Below are 23,739 nucleotides of genomic sequence, written 5' to 3'. Positions count from 1 at the left end.
CCCTAGTCCCGCGATCGAACGATCGTCGTAACTGTTCTCGAAAGGTGCTATGTATACAGGAAAAGGTGCCGGGCTTTAATACGACACTGTTGGGGCGGCGAGTGACGCGCGTTACTCGCGCTGTTTATATGCAAAACGCACGGTATGTCCGATGCAATTTCGTAATGAGATTATTGATTTTTTTTTTTAAGAACCGTGTCCCTTTTCCGCCGCCGCGCCGCTCGATACGTCCTCTCGCCGTCCCGCTCGCCGCAGTTCGGCCGCGTATCGTCCCGCCCGCACGACGCACGCGTGCGGCGTCTCGCATAATTGAATACCCTACGCTCGATCCCGGCCGGACGGTATCGCCCGACCAGCCGCGGCCGCGCGTATGCGAAGCTAACCGGCAAATTCTCGGTACGATATCTACATACCTCGGCGATTGTATTGATTTTCCCCGACGGTATGTAAATTAGCGTGCCGCGATGTAAGTATCGCGCGAGGGAGAAATTCTGCGCAGTTTGTCTCCGAGCGGACACACTCGGGGCAAACAGGCCCGCGAGACGATTCAGTCTTGTTAATCCGGCAAATTGATATATTTCTTTTCCTTCGAAATCACGCCGTCGACCTGACGCGGCACGTGCTGCTCGAGTATCTTCTTAAACGCTAATAAAACAGACGTTCGTTGAATTTTAATAAATGTAAATAACTTTGTAACCGTCCGGCTGCAATTGCACTTGTAATGTAAAGCTCAGATACAAAAGACGAAGGTAAAAAAAAAAAAAAATCATTAAGACGTTTATTAAGTACACAATTTATAACCGCTACCGCGCCTTGGCGCCGATCAAGATTGGAAGTTCGGCTTGCCCTCGTAAGTACATCCGGATGTTTGTACGATCTGCGCCGCCGCCCAAATGCCGCACTTTATACAAGTGTCTATGCTTTTGCCTTGGATAAGTTGCGCGAGAAAGCCTGAAACAAGTTTTCCAATCAGAAAAGCCGGTAAATCCGCAATTGGTTGCCGTTGTAGCGGCGAGGAATCCGTACTCACCTCCGACAAAAGCATCTCCGGCGGTATTGGTGTCCACAATTTTCTCCTCCGGCACTTTTACGACGGGATATTCGGTTACCGTCCCGTCTTTGGCTAGGAGTACTGCCTCGGCACCTTGCGTTATCACGACGATCCTTTTCCTCTTGTCGTTGATCTTCTCCATCTCCGATATCTTCAGCGCGATTTGCCTTTTGTCCGTCTCGTTAAGATTGTTGGCCTTTGCAAACGCTTCCGCTTCCGTCTCGTTTCCGAACAGGATGTCCACGTAGGGGAACGCCGCCAACATCGGTTTTTGGAAGAACTCGCACAGAAACGGCGCGCTAAGATTCATCATGAATATCTTGTCGTTCTCGTGAGCGTGCTTGGCTACCGTTTGTATGGACTCGGGGCTGACTGTCAAGAAAAATCCCTGAAGTACGGAATAATGAATTTTTGTTAGACGCTTTACGGTTCGCTCCCTCCCGTAGATTCATTGGGAAATATTTTTGCGTTTACCGATATATAGATGTATTTCGCGATGTCTATCAGATGCTTGTTCTCGGGCTTTTCGATGTGCGACGGCGAGAAGCGATTCGCCGCTGCTAGATTGGCGCACAGGGAGCGTTCTTTCCCCGTGATCAGTACCGCGCACGTTCCAGTCGGTTCCTGATCGGTATACTGGTAGCGGACGTTCAAGCCGTCCGCGACTGCCTTGTCCTCCAGGATCTTGGAATACTTGTCCTTACCAACGCAGCCCATGTAGGTGGCAACTTTTGGTTTTTGCAGGAACCACTGTGTGAAACAAAAACGCCGATTATTTATCGTCGTACGAGTACCGACGTTTCTCTTCTTTCTCACTCAAATAAATTTGGCGATATCCAAGCAACGGTTCTGTGTGAATTTTACTTACCTGTGCCACTCTCATGGTGTTCTGTACAGATCCACCCGCGATAAAGCTAGCGTTGTACAGGTCGATCAGCTCCTCGTATAAAGGCTTGTGTTTTTCCTCGGCGAGAATGGCATTGTTGGGTTTCATGTCGTACTTTTGTAAAAATTCATGGTCTATGTTTGCTGAAATGTCCAGGAGGGGATTTCCGATTCCCAGCAGCAGCCCTTCCCTGAAACGTTCATAACATTTCCAGTCTAGATACCAGCAAATTTTTATGAACAAAACGCTTTCCGTAAAAACAAAACTAATTAACAGCTAAGTGGTTTTAGCCGCTTTAAGGCCCAGTTTCACAAGTGTCGGTTAACTTTTAATCTTAGATTAACTCACTCTTCGTCTCCTTCTAACATCCCCCTTAGAAAAAGACGAAAAGTGAGTCAATCTAAGATTAAAAGTTAACCGACACTTGTGAAACTGGCCCTTAAACTACTTAGCTGTTAATTAGTTTTGTTTTTAAAAGTCTATTTGACTGATTAAACCTGCAATACTTAAGAAGTTGTAATACTTTAGAAGAGTTTAACAATAATTATCCTATGTGATAAGATAAATTACTTTTGTGTTCAAATGTTTTTCAAAGATGTGTTTTAAGTTATTTTGTATTTCTAATTATTAGACTACTACGTGAGTGATTAAAAAACAGATTCTTGTATTTTTATTTTCAAAATGATTGTTAATTCCGTATAAATAAACCTCTATATACGATAAACATAGCTCGTTTTAATAAAAACCCAATTTATTTCTGAATAATATTAATATAGATCGCTGAGAATCAAAGCGACCCATGCCCGTATCATATTGTACCCCGCGTATGAGGCACATTGATACAAATTTCATTTTTTACAAAAAAGGTTTAACATTTCTTATTATTAACCTACAACAAAAAGGCAATCAAAAGGCCTGTTCTCTCCAACGTGAAAAGAAAAAGAACAAAAGATGAACCGTGCAAGAAGTACAGCTAAAAATCGTATCAATGTCCCCCACTTCCCTCTAAATGATTTCATTATCTTCGAGTCGGAGGGGTTCAATCTGAAAAAACATCCTCGATAGAGTAAATATTGAGAAACACACGCGGCAAATTTCGTATTTCGCGATGCCATTTTGAAGCGAGCGTATCCGAGCCGCTGAGCGTATCGGAGCTCGGTGACGAAATCGCGTCGATGAGAATCGACCTTGACGATTACATAACCTCCATCTCTCCTTCCGCGATCCGATTAAATTTCATCGCGAATCCGACGTTGAGATCGGTCGGGCAATTTTTAAATTGAAAAAAGACGCAGCACGGGCAAACGAATGAACACATTTTCGTAGATAATTGTCTTTCATTATCAATTGCCAGGAAAGCACATGCGGCGTGTACATAACCTTTTGATGCCGACTGACGAATCCTGACTCACATAACATAACCTCCGAGCTCCGAGAAGAAGATAAAACTCGCGTCCAGTTCGCGCAACGGACGAGATCGCGAGATAGAAAAAATAAATTAGAAGATGCGGGAACGCGAGCAACGAAATGTCTCACTTACCGTAAGTCCTCGGCCATTTATGGACGATTTCGATTTCCCGTGCGATCGCGAAGGAACGTACGCCGAGGATGGTCTGCTGCGATCACGAGGCGCGCCACCGACGTTTCCCGCTCCTCGTGCGTGGAAACGCGAGAGATCGAATGGCATCGATTGTCCGAAGCCGCTTCAAGAAAATCGCTCCGTCGTGGAACGACGTTATCGCTAATGTCATCGCGGTCCGCGGTGACTCGTCACGAACGGGAGGGAGAGAAGGGGGGGGGCCCCAGGATGTTATCTAAGAACTACATAATGAGACCGTAACTTAGCAGCCTATGCTAATTTATAACTAAACGAGGCTCCCATTGAGGATTATTTCAACGCAATATATGTAAATCGCTTCCCACGCACTCAAATAATCGCATCTTAGCGGCATTCTTTTGCAGTTTATATATTCAAACGCGAGTGTTATCTTACATTTACGCTTCGGAAGAGCGAAACGTAGCTAACAATAAGACGAAACCTAAAGACTATGTATAGTTTAATAGCGTGATAAGTTCTTTAAGTTTTACTCGCTGGTGCGGTTCGAGAAAAGCGCAAGCCAATTGAAAAAATACGAGATCCAAGTCAGAACTGAAACGTGCAAGATAATTTATTCCAGTGACACATCGCTTTAATTAGATTTTCTTTGATTTGTTTCTCAACGTCGAACACTCGAGACTCGTGTAAAGGAAAATCCGTCTTTTAATATGCATGTGAAAGATGTACGCAACAATTAACTTCGACATCCTAGATCAGTTGACGAGCTCTGGAGATGAAAGATGAGTCTTTATTGCTCAATTACACGTTGAATATTTTCGTCACGACTGGAAAATTTTCGTATCATCGAACGGAGAGCGGCGATATCCTGTAACACATATATTTTACACACGAGGTTTTATTTACGGCGCGACTTCGATTCTTCGGGAAGATCCGTCAGGATTGAACAATAGCGAGCTAGCTTCAAACATCTTACCTGCGGAATCTACTTACCGTTACGCATCTACATCTAAATAGTTAAATACTAGCAATGGAATCGCACGAAAATATCAAGATCTCTCTTGCTACATATTGAATCGTAACATCAAAAACGAGAAATCATGAATTTTTTTTTACTTTGCATTAGTTGAAACAGTTTAATTCTCTTATATTTCGTATTTGACAGTGCTTAAAATATATTGAACATTTTCGTTTCGTAGATCGACAACCATGTGTCTTCGGAGGTTTTGATCACACTTCACCGTCGCTAAAAATATATAACTATAGATTATATATTGATTCGATTATATATATTAATTTATTGACATGATAATAAAAGGGAAATTTTTCCATGTAGTTTACCAATGTGCATCAATGAGCACAAATGGCAACATGCTAAAAGAATTAATTCATATTTCGACGCATAATTAAAAAGAAAAAAATTTATGTTATTTCTCGCTCCTGACTGTCATGACTTAATATGATTGCAACGAAAAACCAAGTGTTTTTTTTAATATCTGCAAAAGTGTAACCATATTATAATCTCGACGAACTAAGCTTCCAATGTAACCGATGAGAAATAAACAGCAGGAATAAGAATTACTCTCATGTGTGAATGAGAATTAAAGTCGTAGCAATTTCAATCTCCGAGCCAAATTTACGATATTCGTTCATTAGTCTATCTCGGATCAAAAGGATCCGATATTTCACGAGATTTTACAGGAATCGCAGCGCGGGGAAAGTACTCGTTCTTACGATACCTTCGTGCTCCCGCCAAGCGGAGGGAGACTCTCGAGAATCCGCTCTAGGGCGAGATTCGGTGTGTGCGAGCACATGTCGATCTCACAGTTTTGTCCGGCGCACCCTACAGAAGAAGAGGATTCCTCTCGTAGAGACGGAGCTCTCCCTTAAGAAGCGCCGCTTCTCCTAAGAAAGAAAACAGGACTCTCAAAGGCGGGTGTGAAACACGCGGGGTGAGAATTAACGCGGTATCGTTCGCAGTTTTTTTTTCTTTTTTTTTTCTAATTACTTTTATTCGTTTTCTTACGCGTGTCGGAACGATACCGACGACGACTGGACCCGAGTCTTGGACGCGGTAACGCGACCCCACGTCTCTATTCAAGCATATATCCGGTATATCACCTCTCCCGTTCTCTTTCCGACGTGGTACAGAGTGCTGTGTTGGAAAATTACCTCTTGCTACACCACGTGGCTCCTCCGCCAGACCACTCGCGTCGCTTCTACCCGAAGATGCCCTCGCTCGTCTCTCGAGCTCCCGGCTCGCTCGCTCTCCTTCGAGGGTACATCCTTCGTGGACGATGCTCAGCGTAGAGGGCTATCATCGCGTCCTATATCACATATCATATTACAATACAGCGTGTTACAATCCCTGCTGTCGCGTTTCTATTTCGGTTTTGCGCTTTGATTTTTTTTTCCGTTTTTGGTAATCGGCGGCAACCGACGATGACCGATACGTGTGTGATCGTTTTTCTATCACGCGAGATCAAGGGGGTAAACCCGTGTGTCCCGACGACGTGCGTCCGTATTTTTTTTTCCCGTTACATGTATACATTTTTCTCGGGTTCTTGCGCCGACCGTGTCTCTCAAAAATCCGATCGGCGATTCACGATCTCCACGTGTCTCTAGGTGAGAACTCTGCCGAGAGGGACATGGTTTTTTTTTTAATCTCTCTAAGCGCCTGCGAGGGTCTGTGCCGGCGCGTGTCCGAAATCTCAGCGATCTAGCTACAGAGACTGGGCTCGGAACTTCTCATCTCGTTGAGCTTCTCGGCGGCCAGCGTGTCCCGAACCGTTTTGCAACTCGGGCTGCGTGACTTTATTATAGACGTTGACGGCGGACGGCGACGGCGACGACGACGACGACGACGACGACGACGACGACGACAGCGGCGACTGCGACGAGGGCGGCGACGAGGCTGACGACGGCGACGACGGCGACGGCGGCGATGACGAAGACGACGACGACGAGCCGGAATCTCGTACGTCCACGTATGGGCTACGAGAGCGAGACTGCCGACCATCGGCAGACCTTCGCTATCCGACGACTAGTCCGGCGGCACCGACATTACCGTAATCCTCGAGGGAGTGTACTTGCAGTACAGCGATACATCGCGTATCCGACGAAGCTCCCCGGTGTGCGTGACGACTCCATGCTCCCCGAGTCTTTTTCTTTCCCGCACGCGTGTGCCATGCGCGCGCGACTCGGTGTATCGCAGATTCCCTTTTCCCCGCGTACCCGCATCAACGTACGAGCCTCGTCAAGCTATGTCAAGCCTACGTATCGCGGGTCGGGGGTTCACCTAAGCGGGTGCCAGTTGCGAAGGAATAACGCCAAAAAAATTGAAGGAAAAAAAAGAAGGGGCTAGAGTATGAGGTAAGACTGTCTCAAAACCAGTTATAGGAGAGTATTATTTCAAATTTTTAATACTTCTGAACTTAAATGTGTTCAATAATCTCCCCCCCACCCTTTTTAAGAAACTTGAAAACTTATACTCAAGCCTAAAACACATTAATTTTCTGAGGTTTCAATAAATGGACTGAACTTTTCGACTGATTGAACTTTGAATTACAGGATGGTCCATTGGTTCTGAGACATCTTGTGTACGTTCTCGACGATCATGCGCCAGGGATTGCCCGAACTCGATGAAACGGTTCCGTGCATCGGTACGGTTGAAGCCAAAGTTAACCGGCGTCCGACGTACTCGCTATGCACCGATCAAACTCGCAACTCTTGCGACCGAGCCGACGGGAGGAGGTCCGACCTCCTCTCACGCGTCAACCTTACAGGAATACTAGATCGGCCGATCTTTTCTCATTTTGTTTTCCCCGGATTTTCGGAATAGTCTACGTATTATCGGATCAGCAGTTTGCTCACCACATCTCAGTATGGAGAGATGATCGAGTAGCGTGCCTGGTTCTACACGTTCGTGTTCCAAAGTCACTCTGAGAGAGGCTCGCTCGGTTATCTCCGAGGACCCTGCGCGACGTCTCTTAAAGTAACTTTGGGAGGGGAAGAGGAATGGTGACTGCGTATAAGCTACAGAACGTGGCCGGTCGCCTCTGCCTTGCCGGTTGGTCGGGTGGAAAAGCGATCTCCAGCCAAGTCCGATTCCGTAGACCTGCTCAACCTCCGAGTCTGCAAGTTTGACTGGCACATAACAATGAGTATTACCATGTACATACCGACAAAAATATCGGGTTAATATACACAAGAAAAAAAAAGAAATAATCACTCATTCATCTATTTACATTTACTTCCGTGTTTGCTTGATACCTCTGGAAGCAGCTTTAACTTTGACTTTAACCGAAAGTCTTATGCAGGTGAACGGTAATCGCACTACAAAAACGTGAATGCGGCGAAAGGATGGCAGATCTTTCCTCTGTGCTTACGGAATAGGGACAACAATTAACCGAGAAGAAAGAAGAAAGTCGACAATCTCTGAAAATCACGCCGATAGATTAATTGTAAATACGCAAAATCTATAAATATTTCTATTTTATATAATAAATTATTTATATTTTAGGTAATGTGTGTGTGTGTATATATATATATTTTTTTTTTAAATAAATGAAATTTAAAAATTGGGAGACTTTCATCTTCGTCTCAGTTTGAGTTTCAGTCTACAAACGATATAATCGTTCTCGACGAACAAACTCAGCCTAGTTCGAGAGAGCCAGCCAGAAAGGGAGAATTCTCAGTCACAATTCAAGGAGACGTCGTTCGCACGTGTTCTGACGTTTATTAAAAAACAAGAACTTGCAAAAAGCACACGTAAGTGAATCACGTACAAAAAAAAGAATGTACAAAATAGGACCTCATCTCGTACGTTGCTAACGCGAGAAAGGTGCGTAGCAGGCTTATCGGAATTCGATATTTCCCGGTGTTCCCTTGTTTTAATACGTATAGAGGGAGAATTAGTATTCCACGTCCGTGTATGCGTGATGAAGCGACTTATTCGCGCTATATGCTAGCTCGTGCGCGACCACCTCACCCGCGGTGCCAATTGGTCTGAAAACATCAGTCATACAACGAACGATTTCACTTTATGTTCTTGACGGCCCTTAATTCTTTAAGACAGTGCAAAGATAGAGGAACCAGGGGTCGAAATCGCTATAATCTCGATACTTCAACTTCCGATGCCGTAGGTAGGGAAATGTATCGTGCGATCGCCGTTTCCCGCGTCTACAACGTCGAAATCTGAACTTTTTGTGAAACTATAGGCCTGTTCGTTTTAGCTGAACTTCTTGCACAGTTCATCCTTTCTCTTTTTCTTTCCAACGTGAAAAGAAAAAGAGGAAAGATGAACTGTGCAAGAAGTTCAGCTAAAACGAACAGGCCTTATAACGCATCGCAAACCCTGTTTTCGACTACTGAGACTGAAACAAGCAATTACAGAGAAGAAAAAAAAAGAGAGAAGCAGACACGTCGGACGTAAAGAGACACGCCTAAAGTTATGATTGTCTTGAAAACGAAGAGGGAAATCGACGGCAACGTATCAGAGTTTGATTAGATCGCTTAACATTCGATACGAATGAGATTATGGTTCGTAAAGAGTAATAAAAATGACACAGATCGTGTAAAGATTTTTCAGAAAACTTTACGAGAAGTTATAAGATTCTTCCAGTATTTTCAAATTGATTTCTTTACTTTAAAATGATCAAGATCTAAAGAAAACGACACCGTTGCTGAATTCAGAAGCTTTATCTTGTAGATTTAAAGCAACAAAATGAAACGTACGAAGGATATTACGCGGAGTAAAGAGGATGTTACAGAATCATCGTATAATCCTTTCAAACCACAAAAACACAAGTTTATTTAAACACGGCAAAAATTACAAAAATATAAAAAAATTTGAGTTTAAAAAAGTGTCTTAAGCAATTAATTTAACAAAAAGTTCAATTCTTTTTCAATCTTAAATTTTGTCCACACAACAGATTTAACAATTTCAAATTGACATTGAAAAACATACAAGAAGACATAAAATATAATAGTCGTTTGTAAAATTTTCGCCACGTTAAAATCGATGTTGTTACGAAATTCCTGTGGCTAGCAGGATACTTAATGATTCCGGAATATCCTACACATTTATACACGTATGCGAGTGCTGAAATCCTTTCGCCGGGCATGCATCGCGTGATCAATTGAAAATTTCCCACTGGACTTTCGCCACGAGGGAACCGTGAAATCCGGGAACGATCAGCGACACAATCAACGCACGATTGCGTGCCCGACGAGCGCGAAAACGTTACGTTGCATTATACTGTATACGCATCTTGTCCTCATTTTTCCCACCCTACCGAGAATAAAATGTTTGTGGTAATGAAAGACAGGTGAGGCTCGAGAGGAATTTGCATTATAGAACTGAGAGAAAAAAAGTGATTATCGAGATGGAACTGTGCACACGTGAACGTGAAATAGTCCTCGACATATCGTGGAGAGGCACTAATTTCCAGTGTTACATTGACGATATAGTGCAACGTCTATCAGGATGTCTAATCTGTATAAATGATTATTTATATACACGTACAATTAAGGTGTAACAAATAATTTGATTAACTTAATTGTGACCTAAGTCACCGATGACAAACTGATGACTCTAACTGATCTCTAATCTACACCATTATACAAAAATATTCGATGGTCCGTTTATATACACAATTTAAACTAAACAGCGCTATCGTTAATTTATATTATAGAAGCTTGCACTGTATCGCAATTAAATAAAAATACAAGAAAGTAGAAGCAGTTCGAGTTGCTCGATGGAGAAAACATCGCAGAGCTCTACCTATGGATCGACAATCAGACTTGTGAAGGGGTGGCAGCAAAGAAAGAGACAGAATTAACACGAACGAACACGCCGCGCGCGTTTTGGATCGAGATTCTGACGGGGTATTTAATTTATTTTCTTTTTCTTTTTATTTATTTATTGAGCCAGTGCGATGCGGAAACGCGCGCGCGACGCGCAGGAAGCCAGCGAAGGAAGCGCGCGTCCGATCGTACGCGATCAAGATTTTCGTGGTGCGACAAGGGAAGGGGTCGGGGGTTGATTTTGTGGATGGTTGTCGTTGTTGCTGGCAAGGGGTACGCCGCGAGAGAAAGAGCGGTCGGTGTGATATAATTAAAGAAACACGCAGTACACGTCGTTTTTTTCTTGTGAATTTCATAAATACATGTTATTACATTTCTCTTATATTCAGCATTATTATTAGCAATATATCGTGTGGTTATAATTTGTATAATCTTTAAGAAAAAAAAACACGGTCGGTTTTCTCAGCAAAAAAACAAAAAGCGTAGACGGAAGAATAGAGAAAAAAAGCTTACAGCAAGTCTCTACGCTCGAAAAAAAAAAACGGAAGTGCGATTATTACAGACTATAGCACGTCTTTTTTTTACGTCCAAGTTAATCCTACGTTAATAAAAAGATTATGTTGCTATACGCTAAGAATAATGTTCCGCCACTTGGTTTTCCATACAGAATCGGCGCATCTCCTACCGGGTCTACGTCCAATTATAACTCTTTTTTTTCCTTTTTGCAGCGAAGGAAATAGCATTTGTAAAAACAGTTTTCTAAACGGTCAGACCCGCACGCTACCCTCCCTAATTGGGTCGAGACTTCGGCAAACGCTTTTCTTTTTTTTTCTTATTAAGCGGAGTCTTCTCGATGCACCTTCGCGAATACGCTAAAATCGCAAGCTCTCTAATTTACACCTTTACGTAAAATTATCCGTAAAAAAGAAGAGTGCTACTTAGAGCGACGTAGATTCGACAGTCTCGGAAGATGAGACCCGCTCTCAATGCCAACATCTCAAAAGTCGTATCATTCTTTCAAGAAACCGCGTCATAGTTATCGCTGGAGAATGTACTGAATTAATTAAAAGAGAAAAAAGAAAAGAGCACTGAGATCGAGATGCGCGAAGTGGCCAATCCACGAGATAGTTTCTAACGCGATCAAAATCACGACGTATACCATCATCTCTGGTACAATTCGTCACCTTTTTTTCTGCAACGATATGATCGCGTTTCACGGATAAGAATTTCATACGCGTGTGCTCGTACATGCGGCACATTATTTTAAAAATATGTAATATGTATTTTAAATATGTAATAAAATTTTGCAAGATGAATAGAGATGCAAAGACGCAAATTGAAGACCTTACGATTTTACCGTATTCGCGAGGATGCGATCGAGAAGGCGCAGACCGTGCTAAGCGTGTACAAGCGCGCGTGCATAAGTAAAGCGATATCTTAATGGACCAACCGCGAGTATTGCTCACGGAACATCGCGCTACTCCCGACGGTGGGTCTCGCATCCGTTTGACGCACTTGAACATAATCAGCGAACATCTGCTTTCCGAATCTGATCTACCTGCTTATCCCATTTATCTCGAACGCGCGACGACGCAGTCGCGTGAAAAGGGTTGACGATCGACAACAATAGCAGAATCGCGAGTGTTCTGACAAATGTGTGTCAATTACAGTGATGTCACGCAATATCTACGCTAAGAGAATGTTACCTCGTCCGGCGGTTCCCGTGGGAAGGTGCGTAACGAGCGCGATCACGAAGTCTAGCAATTGCGCAGCGGAGGGATGGATGCGTCACAGAAAACCCGAAAACTATCAGCGACTCGACCGCTGCGAGATACGGCCCCACCGCGACGCGATCGTCGATCCTATATTTTCCATGAATTGCAAGAATTATATTTAAGCTACAAGTCCAAGAGAGTAAGAGACTTTGAGAGAAAAAACAACGTTTCTTTTTCAAAGGTCGACAAGTGTGTTCACAGTGGGACCGCATCCCCTTCTTGACACGTCGAAGATACCTGACTTTATACAAATGTATGACGAAGGGAGGGGTGCAAAGGTGTTCAAAGTGGACAACAAAAGGTACGAGAGGATCGATAAGCCGGGAGTCTCGGGAGAAGATACGAAGGATTCGTCGGGTGGGAAATGATTATTCCCATAATTTTTACGTGTTCACTGCTATTATTCGGTTGGGCTATATTTGCTTTGCTCTATCTCTGTGTTTCGGGAGGTAAATTATCTTTTTTTTTTCCGTTTAAATAGATTCGCACTGCGGGTAGAGCACTTGTTTCTCATAGAGCGGGCGGCAGATCTTCACGCGTGCAGTTCGCAAGACGGCCAAGAGTATCTCGGTTCCGAGGCTTCCTGCTAGCGACAGAGACCCGACGGACCGACGACCGACAGAGACCGATCCGAGCCCGACGCGACGATTTAGTATGGTGCGAACCGGCGCGACGGCGATGGCCCTCGTAATCCCGGTCTGGTAATCAAAATTGTGTCACGTCAGTCACGAGATCGGTGATGCGGATCAAAACACGGACAGATATAGATTGTAAATGTTAAAAGGTTGCAATATATCTGCGTGGTACGAGAGAAAAACAGAAGACAGAGAAATGTAGAGTAACAGAGCACGTACGTAGAGTGAAATATCGTAAATAGTAGTGATGGGAAGGAGAAAGATGATAAAAAAAAAAAAAAAAAAATAAAAATAAAGAGAGAAAAGGGGAACATATACAACTCGGAGAATACCTCGTTTTTCTCGCTAAACCTTTTTACTGATTCTTTTGTTTTACGATAAGAGGAATTCGCGTAACTCGCGTTAAAACACGTTCATATCCTTCGAGCACTCTTCTTTATGAAAGATCGCATTTCGAAAATGTTACAATTGTTGGCTCCAATTGTTGTTCCAATGGAACAAAGCGAGACGTTCCCAAAATGTGTTCTTCAATCATGCGTTTTTAAAATGATCTACGTAAATTCCAACTAATCATCGATCACAATTTGTCGCATGGAATAAAATAATAAAGCATTCCAAAATGGATTGATAATACTGAAAATCTATAGTTCACTTTTTATATGCTATAGATTTTCAGTGCTGTCAGTACATTTTGGAAAACATCTATGATAGAGCAAAAACAATATCACCGAAGCGATGATTTTCCTTTTTAAACAATTTAAACAGAAACAAAGGCGTTGCCTCGGAACGATCGTGACATAAAGAAGAGGGCGGTTTAGTATTATTTCTAAATCTCGCGGCATAAGGATTTCGATTCGGACGTGGTATTTATGACCCAGTGGCACTTCACTCTACTTACCTACGCTCTTCAAACGAATCTCGGCTGAAGTCCTCGTACATGCCTCTACTATAACAGCGGTATAATAAATAATCGAATCTACCAATGAGATCAGATCAACATATACCATATACTGGCTCCCTTGTCCAAGGCTTAACTTTGTGAATTAGTCCCTGTATATACATATATTCACGTGCAATATTCGCGTGCCTCGCCTAATATGACTGTCGACTTAGGATCGGGACGGAATGTTTTGTGCCTATTACGCTATCTCGAGAGTTCGGGGGACAAGAATTGTAGTAGACGGGGATATAATATGCCGGTCATTGAATTGTCAAATTTGCTGTAAAATTTCCTAAATCTCCATTATGTCGGACATACACACATACATGCCCGCACGTGCGCAGGCGTATGTGTGTGGAGGAAAAATTTTGATCTTTCGCCGAAAAGTGGACTCGACAAACCTTCGATGATGTACATACGTTTAGTAATCGTTTGCAGACTCGAGCGCAGAAACGCAACGGATGATTAACAACTATAAAAACCTACGACAGCGGAGTGCAAACAGCTATCTGTGCTAACTCGCTATCTGTACAACTCAATCGTAAAGTAGAGGGCCGGTGAGGAGAATGTAGGATGTAGCTAGTCATATGAGGCAGGCAGCGGTAGACTGGATTTTTAACCCATGCGACTTGTCAATATCACAGCTTCTCGCAAATAAAAAAAAAAAAAAAAAAAAAAAAAAACAACAAGAGTATTATCATAAAAAATAAAGAGCCATTTGCAGCCCAGGCTGGGATAATATGGGGTAATAAGGTGGTAACGTGCAACAACAAATTCAAAGTATTTAGAAAAACTGAGAAATTCAATCAATTTTGTTTTCTATTTGAACGTTTTGTGCGAATGGATTTACATACATGAAAAGCTTTGAACCTCGTGAGTAGAAGTCAACTTCAAGAACTATGGATTGCAGTTTCGAAAAGCACGGACGAACTCGAAATCTCTTCGCGACATTTTTGTCTTCCTCTGCGCGAAATTCCGATTCAACCGAACACAAGATAATTTAATAATTTTTGTGTTTGCTACAAAGTTTTAAGCGTATTCAAATCAATGTATCTACTGATATAATTTCAATTGAAAATTTATCTGTTCAAGTAGTTATTTAATGCAACGCGTAAAATTACAAAATAACAAGAAAATAGCGATTGTTGCGTAATCTAAAACAAGAAATTACCTTACATTACAACTGCGAAATATGTGCCACACAAGGAAAAAAATATACAACATTTTATCGATACTAAAAAAAGAAAGAAAGAAAGAAAAATATACTCAAAGATTTGCTTAATTCAAAAATACTTTTAAATCTCACTAAAATGACATTTTTGTTAAATTTGTTACGGCAGTACTTTGACTATCAAAAAGAGACAGTACACGATTTTAGGTAATAAAAGATAGTGGTTGCGCATCAGAGAAATTGAATCAAATTCCAATCGAATCGATGTTACAAGATTATGTTCGTAAGTTTGTGAAACTAAACTTGGAAAGATTGACGGGAGATACCGATATATAAACTTACTGATCCAAATTGTCTGGAGAGCTGGTTTCTACTTACGACACGTTTCAAAGACAATCGATTCGATGCGTCATTCCAAAATCGCGCCAGCCCTGTTTGTTTTTCTTTCTTTTCTCTATCTACAATCGTACGAGAGTTTCGTTTAAAATTGCAGAGCGTATCCTGGCTCGCGGTAGTGCGATCGAGAAATTCTAATTCGCATTCCTTAGGTACGTTTCTTCATCCCAGGCCTCCGCGCCACTCCCGGCTGAGTGTTGTACGTAATAGGGAGCGCTTGAAACACAAAGGATTCAGTGAGAGACATACAGGCCAATTTCGCAGTTAATGCCATGGAACAAGAGAGTCTATGAACTAGGACATCCCTAGAAGAGCAGTCGACATGTTCAAGGAACAATCAGTCGAGACCCGGAAAAAGATTCGAACACCATGGGACGCAGACGACGTAGGCGGCCTGCTTATTGTATTTCTGACGCGGGTTGCTGTTGCAGCGACAAGAACGAGGCGTGACTACTCGCTAACAAAATGAGTCAAAGACTTACTCTTGTACGACTTGAACGCTGACCCGGGACTGTCTCTCTAGGGTTGCCCGCGTTCATGGACAAAGATGGTACGCCTGAGGTGCACTGAAATTTAGAATGTACAGAAACGTCCAAGCGTCATATAATTAACATTTCACTACGACGGAGTCTGCACTCATATGGGCATCGGGTCGACACTGGTACGTGTGTAAAAGTATTAAAAGTCTTAAAATCTCAAGTACGAGAAAGTAATATTTGCATAGATGATAACGATCATGCGTTGTGCCGCGCGATAACATTGTCAGAGAGAAGTCCCGTTTAACATACGACGATAGAAAAGAAGACAGAAGAGATAAAGAGAGAGAGAGTGTGTGTGTGTGTGGCAGTACATTTAACGAAAAACGTCGAAAAGGACAGAGGTTTATAATGAAGTAGACGTGAAGTGAATACTTGTAAATTTCGCGTTCGCTTATCCATAACTTAACATTAGCTATTTTGTGGGAATAAAAGAAAAAAAATTATATAGGAAAGATTTACTATAAGAAGATACAAGCTGAAATCTATGTAAGAGAAAGAAAATGTGCAACAGAGACTAGAAAAAATGTCGACGAATCACCGAAACCCCAATTCGCATGAGCTGTTAATCCAGCCTGGAACGTTCACAATGTTAAGTCGGACGAATGGGCAGTCGGTACGCCGGGTACCTACTCACCTGAACCGGCCGTTGTTGCCACTTGGAGGGGGCGATCGGCGGCTGAACATGCCATACTCGTTTCCACGGGAGAAGCCAGTGTCACGCATGGATCCCATACCTAGAGGAGGCATAGGAGGCATTGGGTCTCGTCTTGGTGGTAGAGGTGGCATTGTCATTGGTGGAAAGTCTAGCCCGCACATGGTAGATCCCATGTCACTGGGCCCTGTCATACCCGTAAACCGCCTCTCGTAGAGGTCCCTGGTGTCCTCGAAGCCGCGCCTGTCGTAGTAGCTATCGTAATCCTGTTGACAGAAATCCCGAACGGGGAAATTAATACAAGGGAAGGTTGCCTTACCATGCTATCCGTCAACACGTAAACCGTCGATATCATGGATGATTCGAATACATAGCGTGTAAAAACGTTGACGAGAAGAATAAACTTACCCCAAAGCGGCCACCACCCATGAGCCGGTCCCGTAGGAACGGTGGTGGCGGCGGTGGAGGATATGGATCACGTCCAAACATTCGGTCCCTGTATCCGTTTCTATCTGGTCCACCTCCCATTCCTCCCTTGGGACACTCCTTGGACCAGTGACCGCCTCGTCCGCATCGATAGCATTGTTCCGGATCGCCCATGCCTGGCCTCTGGCGCACTCGACTAGTAGAGATCTGGACCTTCATCGGTTGTCCGTCCACGATTTGCCCGTTCAGCTCCTTGATGGCGTCGTTCACGTCGCCGGTCGCTTCAAGATGAACGAAGCCGTAGTTCCTCACGATGTCGCACTCGACGACGGTGCCGTACTTGGCGAACAGTTCGCGCACCTGCGGTGCCTTGGTGTTATCTGTAAGATTGCCCACGAAGATCTTGGTCGTAGGAGTGTTGGGTCCCTTACGACTCTTTGCAGCCTCGCATTTTATCGGCTGTCCATGAACCATGTGTCCATTCAGGTTCTGTATCGCGTTTCGACCTGCTTCCTCATTCTCCATATGCTACGCGAATTAAAAAGAAAATGTCGATCCATCGTTATCGATCTTGATAATCATATATCACTGTGGCTAGGCTATACCGATCGAGGTGTTGATTCGGTTGATACACTTACCACGAAGCCATAATTCTTTACCACGTCGCATTCCACGACTTTTCCATACTTCTCGAACAGTGGCTTTATGTCCGCGTTCGAGGTCTTGTCGGCTAAATTACCAATGAAGATTTTAAACGTGCCAACGCTGCTAAAACCCGGCATTTTGCGGCTCGTACAAGAACCTAACGTCACAAAGATGTACATGTAAGAACAGAAATACTCTTTTGTTTTTTTTTTCCATGCAGATTATACATAATACATAATAAATAAAAAAAATATACATTTACATTGCAATTGAGCTTAGAATCACTTGCACTTTAATTATTTTCTCTTTTACCTATTTATGAAAAATTAAGGGCCGGTTGTGTTCCAACCTGTTGGTAAGCTAACTAATAGTTAAATCATATGTCTATCTTTGTCTAATGTGAAGGCTAAACAAAGACATATATATGATTTAACTATTAGTTAGTTTACTAACAGGTTGGAACAATCGGGCCTAAATGTGTAAAATTCGTTTATCTCGTGAGATAATCTCAAAACCAATAGATAATATTACGACTCTATATAAAGTTGATATTTTTTATCGCAACGATAATTCAAGTAAATATAAAAGCAGAGTTTCATTGTCCATCCGATGTGTCTCGCGACGCCAATCCATTTAGCGTGCTCGTCCCCCGCCATATTTATTCATCGCCGGCGGCTTAGATGTCGGCGCCGCATAGCGTTGTGCCGCTAAAGCGAGGCATGGCAGCCGGATAATACCGGCGAGCGTGGATTTCGATGCTACGATTACAATCTCCATATTTATCCGTGGCAAATACCCACAGAAATTAAACAATCTTAATTAATTACGACTAATTACAATTTCAATATACGTCGCGCCAGAGCAATTCGGTGATCGCGACAATCGCCGTTGGAATTGAATTTCTTCAAGATTACCCGAAAACGTTAAATCGAAAAGGATCCAGTCTCATCATTATTTTTGTCATCTCTCAAAACAGCGCTTTCCGATGCTCGTGATTCTCGCAACGATCTCTCGTCTCGCACGACGCGCCCTTCCCGCGGCTGATCGAAAGAAAATCGTAGTGACGCGATCGCGTTTAGACTTCGATCCCGACGCTTCCCTTTCCACCATCTTGCCCACGATCCCCCGGTGACTAATTTACGCGCGCGGAGGTCCGGAACGCGCGTTCCCACGGTCTCTAGCTCCTAAAAGCGCATCCCCGCGAAATATTCGACGCGGTTGTTCGCGATATATGTATCGTCCCTCCCGCCCAAGAACACCGTGAGAGCCGCGCGACTATCTTCCGCCGCCGTGAAAGTAAGTACGTACCTGCGTCGAACGTTGCTCACGATATCGTATCGGAATGCGAATTCGGATATTCCGCCGAGGATCCGCGCGGGATTTCGCGGGTCACCGGATCGCACGCGACCACGCACCGGATGCGATAGAACCGACGAGCGGAGTTAGAACGACGAAGAGTCTCTCGTTGCTGCGTGAGAGAACGATCTGCGGCACCGCGCGCACCGAGGAAATCCAACGTCAGTAATGGCGTCCCGCTTGCCGAATGCCGCGTCGCACCGCGCGGCGCGCACGGAGCATCAGTGTCGCGTCGTGCGTTCCGCAACCTACCGTGCGCCTGCCGGCAACGCGACGATTGGTGCGGACGGAGTCGCGCGGGCCAATAGCGAGCGGCGCCGGCCGAGCGTAGCCGAAGGTACGCGAGCCAATGACGAGCGACGCCGGTTGAGCGCGGGAGAATCCCAACTCTGCACCCCTTTCCCCGTTTTTCGACACCATCGCTTTCGCCCCGAATCGTTTAATTTTTGATTGGAAATATCGCGCTTCTTTGTGGGCGCTAAAACGGAGTGGGACGCGGAAAGAATGCGTATATATTCGCTCCCAATTCACGACGTGTCGTCTCCTTCTGTTACGCGAATACAGGGCTCGATTCTTGAATTCATTTGCAAGATAAAAGCGCAAACTCAGTCCTTACGAAAAATCTAAGTTGATTGGCTAAAAGCTACGCGACAGCCGATCAACTTGTAATTTTTCGGTAAGAGCAGAATTTGCGCGCGTATACGTTTCTCGTGCAAATTTCATGAATTCAAGAATCGTGCTCTACGAATTAAACGCAGGGAATTAGAGAATTGAGAACATAATTAGGAAAAATAAACTTATTGACAAAATCATATATATAAGCACAGCTTTCTATATATCTAAATTACTCTACTTCGATTTTCGTTTAATTCCTGGTTTCTCGTTTCCATTTATTGATCACGTTTCACGTCACCATTAATCGGGTTAAATGACATATATCTGTAATTATAACTTCCGAAAACACATGCTCGTTTACACGAAGAGAGTTATTTTATTTTCATTCAAAGAAATCTTGAAATCTTCATCTTGTTAAAAAAAATACAGCAGATATACTTCTCGTAATTTTTTATCTCAAGTTGGAGATGCAATCATAAATGATACACTTAGTGTTTACGTTTCTTTAAAACCGGATTTATAAGCCTACATATCTTCGTTAACGAGTAGAGTAATAACTGGTGTTATAAAAGCGGATTTAACGAGCGTTTATGCTTTATACTTATTAATTATAACTACTGATGTTATTAACCCGATTAATGGCGTGTAAATATAAACGTAGTCAACGTTTCTAAGAATTTCTTGTGCACGTATGTACACATACATATAAATAAAATTTTTATTTATCAAGAAGCGACTATGAATACCGCATATACCTCGCATATATTTTGAAATAAATTTCAAACTTGCATAAAAATCTACTTTTATAAATATATTAAGCGACATGAATAAAATATGTTAAATTAGAATTGGACTTTGGTAGAAGCAACATCAGATCTTATACAGAAATGGTGAAAATTCGTTTAGTCATCCAGTTTGTATTCGTTCACGATACTTAGTATGTACTTAAACGCGATATTTTTAGGAATAACGTCGTCAGTGTGACGGTGCGCTTTGTCCGCCGCCCTCATGCCGAATTTTCACGAAGCCGGCCGAAAAACAATGAGTCATTCACCCGATTATCGTTTTCTAGTCTCACAGAAGAAATAAGGCTAATATTTTATTTGTTGTACGACAAGTTTTTTCAAGGATATCGATTGACCGCAAAACAAAAAATTTCTAGAAACACGAGAACTTCTCCCGCAATCAGTCGACATGCTTGAAAAATTTGTCGCACGACAAATGAAATAACCAACTTTGTTGTCCATCCGTTAAATTAGACCTCTCGTTCGATTCGGGCTGTTAGCGCGATCGCGATTGAAACGTTTAAGGCGACATTATTTTCTCAGCATTGTCATTGGTGGTCGGCCAAAAGTTGCGGATTACACGACAGTTTTCTCGCGAAACAATACGCAATAATTGGAATCTTGCCGAAAGCTCGTGCATTATTAACGCGGTATTATTAACTTCGAGAAAACTGATGGGGTAACCGAAGCAACGCTCAGGAGCAATCGTTCGTCGCGGCGGGATTCGAGCATTCAAGGATGACACAAGAGTCGCCTCGACTCTCGATCGTGAGGTCGTGAACGATACGAGTAGTCCAGTCAAATTAGACATTTGAGCTCGGAAGTGAAGCGGTATCAATGAAACCTTTTTAGGGTTGTTGGGGGGATGTAGAAGAGCTTATTTCTGATTTGTCGAGCTAATCGGACCGATGGGTTTTTAAGGGGGGAGGGGAAATGAAAAATTTCGTTTTTTTGCAATAACTCGGCGAATTTTGACCGTACATGATTTACTAACCCCTCATTTTGTAGCTCTTTTAAAGCCCTATAATTCATTTCCTGAAGACCCTAACTTAAAATCAATATTTGTCGAGTTCTAGCGAGTCCCGAGCGCACTCGACTCGACACGCGCCGTCGCATGGCCGATCGTCATCGCGGCGGCACGCCGCCGCGCCGCCGGCGACGATCGGCCACGCGTTAAAAGCGCGATTTCCAGACGCTTCCCTGGGCTCAATTTTTAACGAATCTGAACGACTGACCCCTCGTTTTGTAGGTCTCTTTAAGCCCTACAACTTTGTCAGTGGCGGCACATTTCTATCTATTAATGGAAACTAGATAAACGCAAAAAACCGCGACAAAATACATTTTTTCCCACTTCACCGGCTAGAACTCGACAAATATTGATTTTAAGTTAGGGTCTTCAAGAAATGAATTGTAGGGCTTTAAAAAAGCTACAAAATTAAAGGTTAGTAAATCATGTACGGTCAAAATTCGCCGAGTTATTGCAAAAAAACAAAATTTTTTCATTCCCCCTCCCCCTCCTTAAAAACCCATCGGTCCGATTAACCCGACAACTCAGAAATAAGCTCTTCTACATCTCCCCAACAACCCTAAAAAGGTTTCATTGATACCGCTTCACTTCCGAGCAAAAGCCTTTTTTTTGTCTAATTTGACTGGACTAGAGGGCCGGCCGCGGCGATGGAAAATTACCGTCACGGGCGTCACGGCCAGAGATCGGACGAGCGAGAGCGACAATGACGGACGATAGATCGCGTCGGGCGCGAGGGAGGCGTCGTGAGTCGTCCCGTCGAGAATTTTCAACTTCAATCTCGCCGCGGTGCGAGGAACACGGATCGAGTTTAACAAATTCGAGTCTGACATCGTGAAAAGCCAACGAAAGGAACGAATAAAGAAACACGGTCGCAATGCGACGACGCGGCGACGCTACGATTGACGTACCGGCGACGCGCGACGGCGGCGACCAACGCGCGCATTCCCGATCGATAAATCGCAAAAAAAAACTCGATAGGAAAAAACAGCGGATCGCAGATCTCCAAACGGAGTACACGCATCGCGATCGATAAACCGCGGATTCGGATTCCGGAGTACGTCACGCCGAAAGCGCGGATCTCTACCTCTACCCTTCCCACTGCGTGACAATGGAAGCGCAGCGATCGAAGCCCACGGCGCATTTTGACGCGGCGCCTCGCCCGAAATTCCCGGGGATCGTCTTCTCGTCTGCCGCGAGAATCGTCGACCTCGAATACTCGACTGCCCCGGCGAATGGTTCCGACGGTTGATCCGAGGGGCGGTCCGGGGCGCCGGCAATTCGATCGCGAGATAGCACGGACTCACGGAGACCGGCTAGACGGCGCCGGATCGAATCGAGCGGAACGCCCGCGCCGCGTCGAGCTCGACGTGGCGTGTCGAGCTATCCCGATCGCGTCACCTGCTGCTCCTCGCGCTCGTTCGCGCGCGCGTGCGGCCGCGACGATCCCGATGGCGGAGTGAGAGATATGTTTCGGTACTCACCAAGTCAGTGGTCCGTAAAACTACGCGACAGAAACAGGATGCGAAACGGCACACGCTTCCCCGAGATAAAAGATGGCGAAACGGAAGTGCGCCCGGCTACGCGAGGGGGGACAGTCGGCGTCTCTTCCTGCGCTGGAGTCACTGTTGCCAACTTAAATCGCCCGACAGTCGACACCCGATGTAATTCCTGTAGGGGCTTTTGTATTTGTTTGGAAATTTTCATAAGAATATTTATGTATGAACAGAGAGAAACCTGAGAGAGCTAGGCCATCCCGGCATTTTTCGTCAATTTTTCTGTGTCGCATTTTCCGACGCGCCGCCTGAGAAAGTGCAACCGCACATGGTTTGCGTCCGTGCTAATGGTTCGTGTCCGAACAGCCATAGAGGGGATATGCTGCGGCCGCGGCGCGGCGCACAGTGGAGCCGTTTGCGCGAATCGCGGAAAAAATTATGTTACTTGTAAAATATGCAATGAATGATCATAGAACCTTTCAATGTTGACTTATAAAAATTGCAAAAATGTATATCTATTAAAAATTAATGATAGGAACAAGCATTTGATTGAAATTAAATAAAAATTCAATTTACATTTAATTTACGTATATAAGAGCAAAGTAATTCTTGCGTCTCATCGCTTAAGTCTAAATTTTTTTTATGTGGTTTACTTCTTAAACTAGTTATTAACGGATCGGATGACACGAGCATATAAGCCTCTATAAATCAGCCTTTAAGAAATTGTTCAATCACAATTGAATTTGAGAAGAATAATTGACTGTGATTGGCCAATTTCTTAGGGCTTAGGGCTTAGGGCTTAAAACACCTATTGTAGATGGGCACTAAACGCGTGACAAGAAGCGATGCGGTAGCGGAGTAGCCAATCAGTAGCCAATAAACTTGGTTCTTACAAAAAGACGGCACGTTGATTGGTTAGCGCGTCGCACATCTTAGGGTTGGTTTATAATAGCCGTAACCGTTGATTTAAGCCGTAATCTTTAAG

The 23,739-nt window shown here is 43.8% G+C and overlaps 1 protein-coding gene across 27 annotated transcripts; it reads right to left on the bottom strand.

Annotated features, from left to right (window-relative positions):
• Positions 1–764: 764 nt before the first annotated feature.
• On the bottom strand, positions 765–22,890 carry Lark (RNA-binding protein lark). Of its 27 annotated transcripts, none has more exons than XR_013257930.1 (7): positions 22,743–22,890; positions 17,472–17,635; positions 16,816–17,361; positions 16,604–16,673; positions 16,390–16,489; positions 15,699–15,782; positions 4,088–4,360 (listed from the first exon to the last, which is right to left on the bottom strand). XR_013257930.1 is itself a non-coding variant. In XM_077412785.1 (7 exons), exons 2-7 carry the CDS (start codon positions 17,613–17,615, stop codon positions 5,810–5,812), a joined length of 915 nt encoding a protein of 304 aa, XP_077268911.1. In that variant the 5' UTR covers positions 17,616–17,635; positions 22,743–22,890; the 3' UTR covers positions 5,665–5,809. The 27 variants fall into 27 exon arrangements, 20 of the variants coding, with proteins under 20 accessions (XP_077268897.1, XP_077268895.1, XP_077268908.1 ...); XR_013257927.1 differs by lacking the exon at positions 4,088–4,360 and adding an exon at positions 5,665–5,819; XM_077412785.1 differs by lacking the exons at positions 4,088–4,360; positions 15,699–15,782 and adding exons at positions 5,665–5,819; positions 13,608–13,652.
• Positions 22,891–23,739: the final 849 nt, after the last annotated feature.

Source organism: Temnothorax americanus, unplaced genomic scaffold (assembly GCF_048541705.1).
Source record: "Temnothorax americanus isolate GAGA-0224 unplaced genomic scaffold, ASM4854170v1 Scaffold31, whole genome shotgun sequence".
NCBI classification, from domain to species: domain Eukaryota; kingdom Metazoa; phylum Arthropoda; class Insecta; order Hymenoptera; family Formicidae; genus Temnothorax; species Temnothorax americanus.
This window is presented reverse-complemented; position numbering and strand designations above follow the sequence as displayed.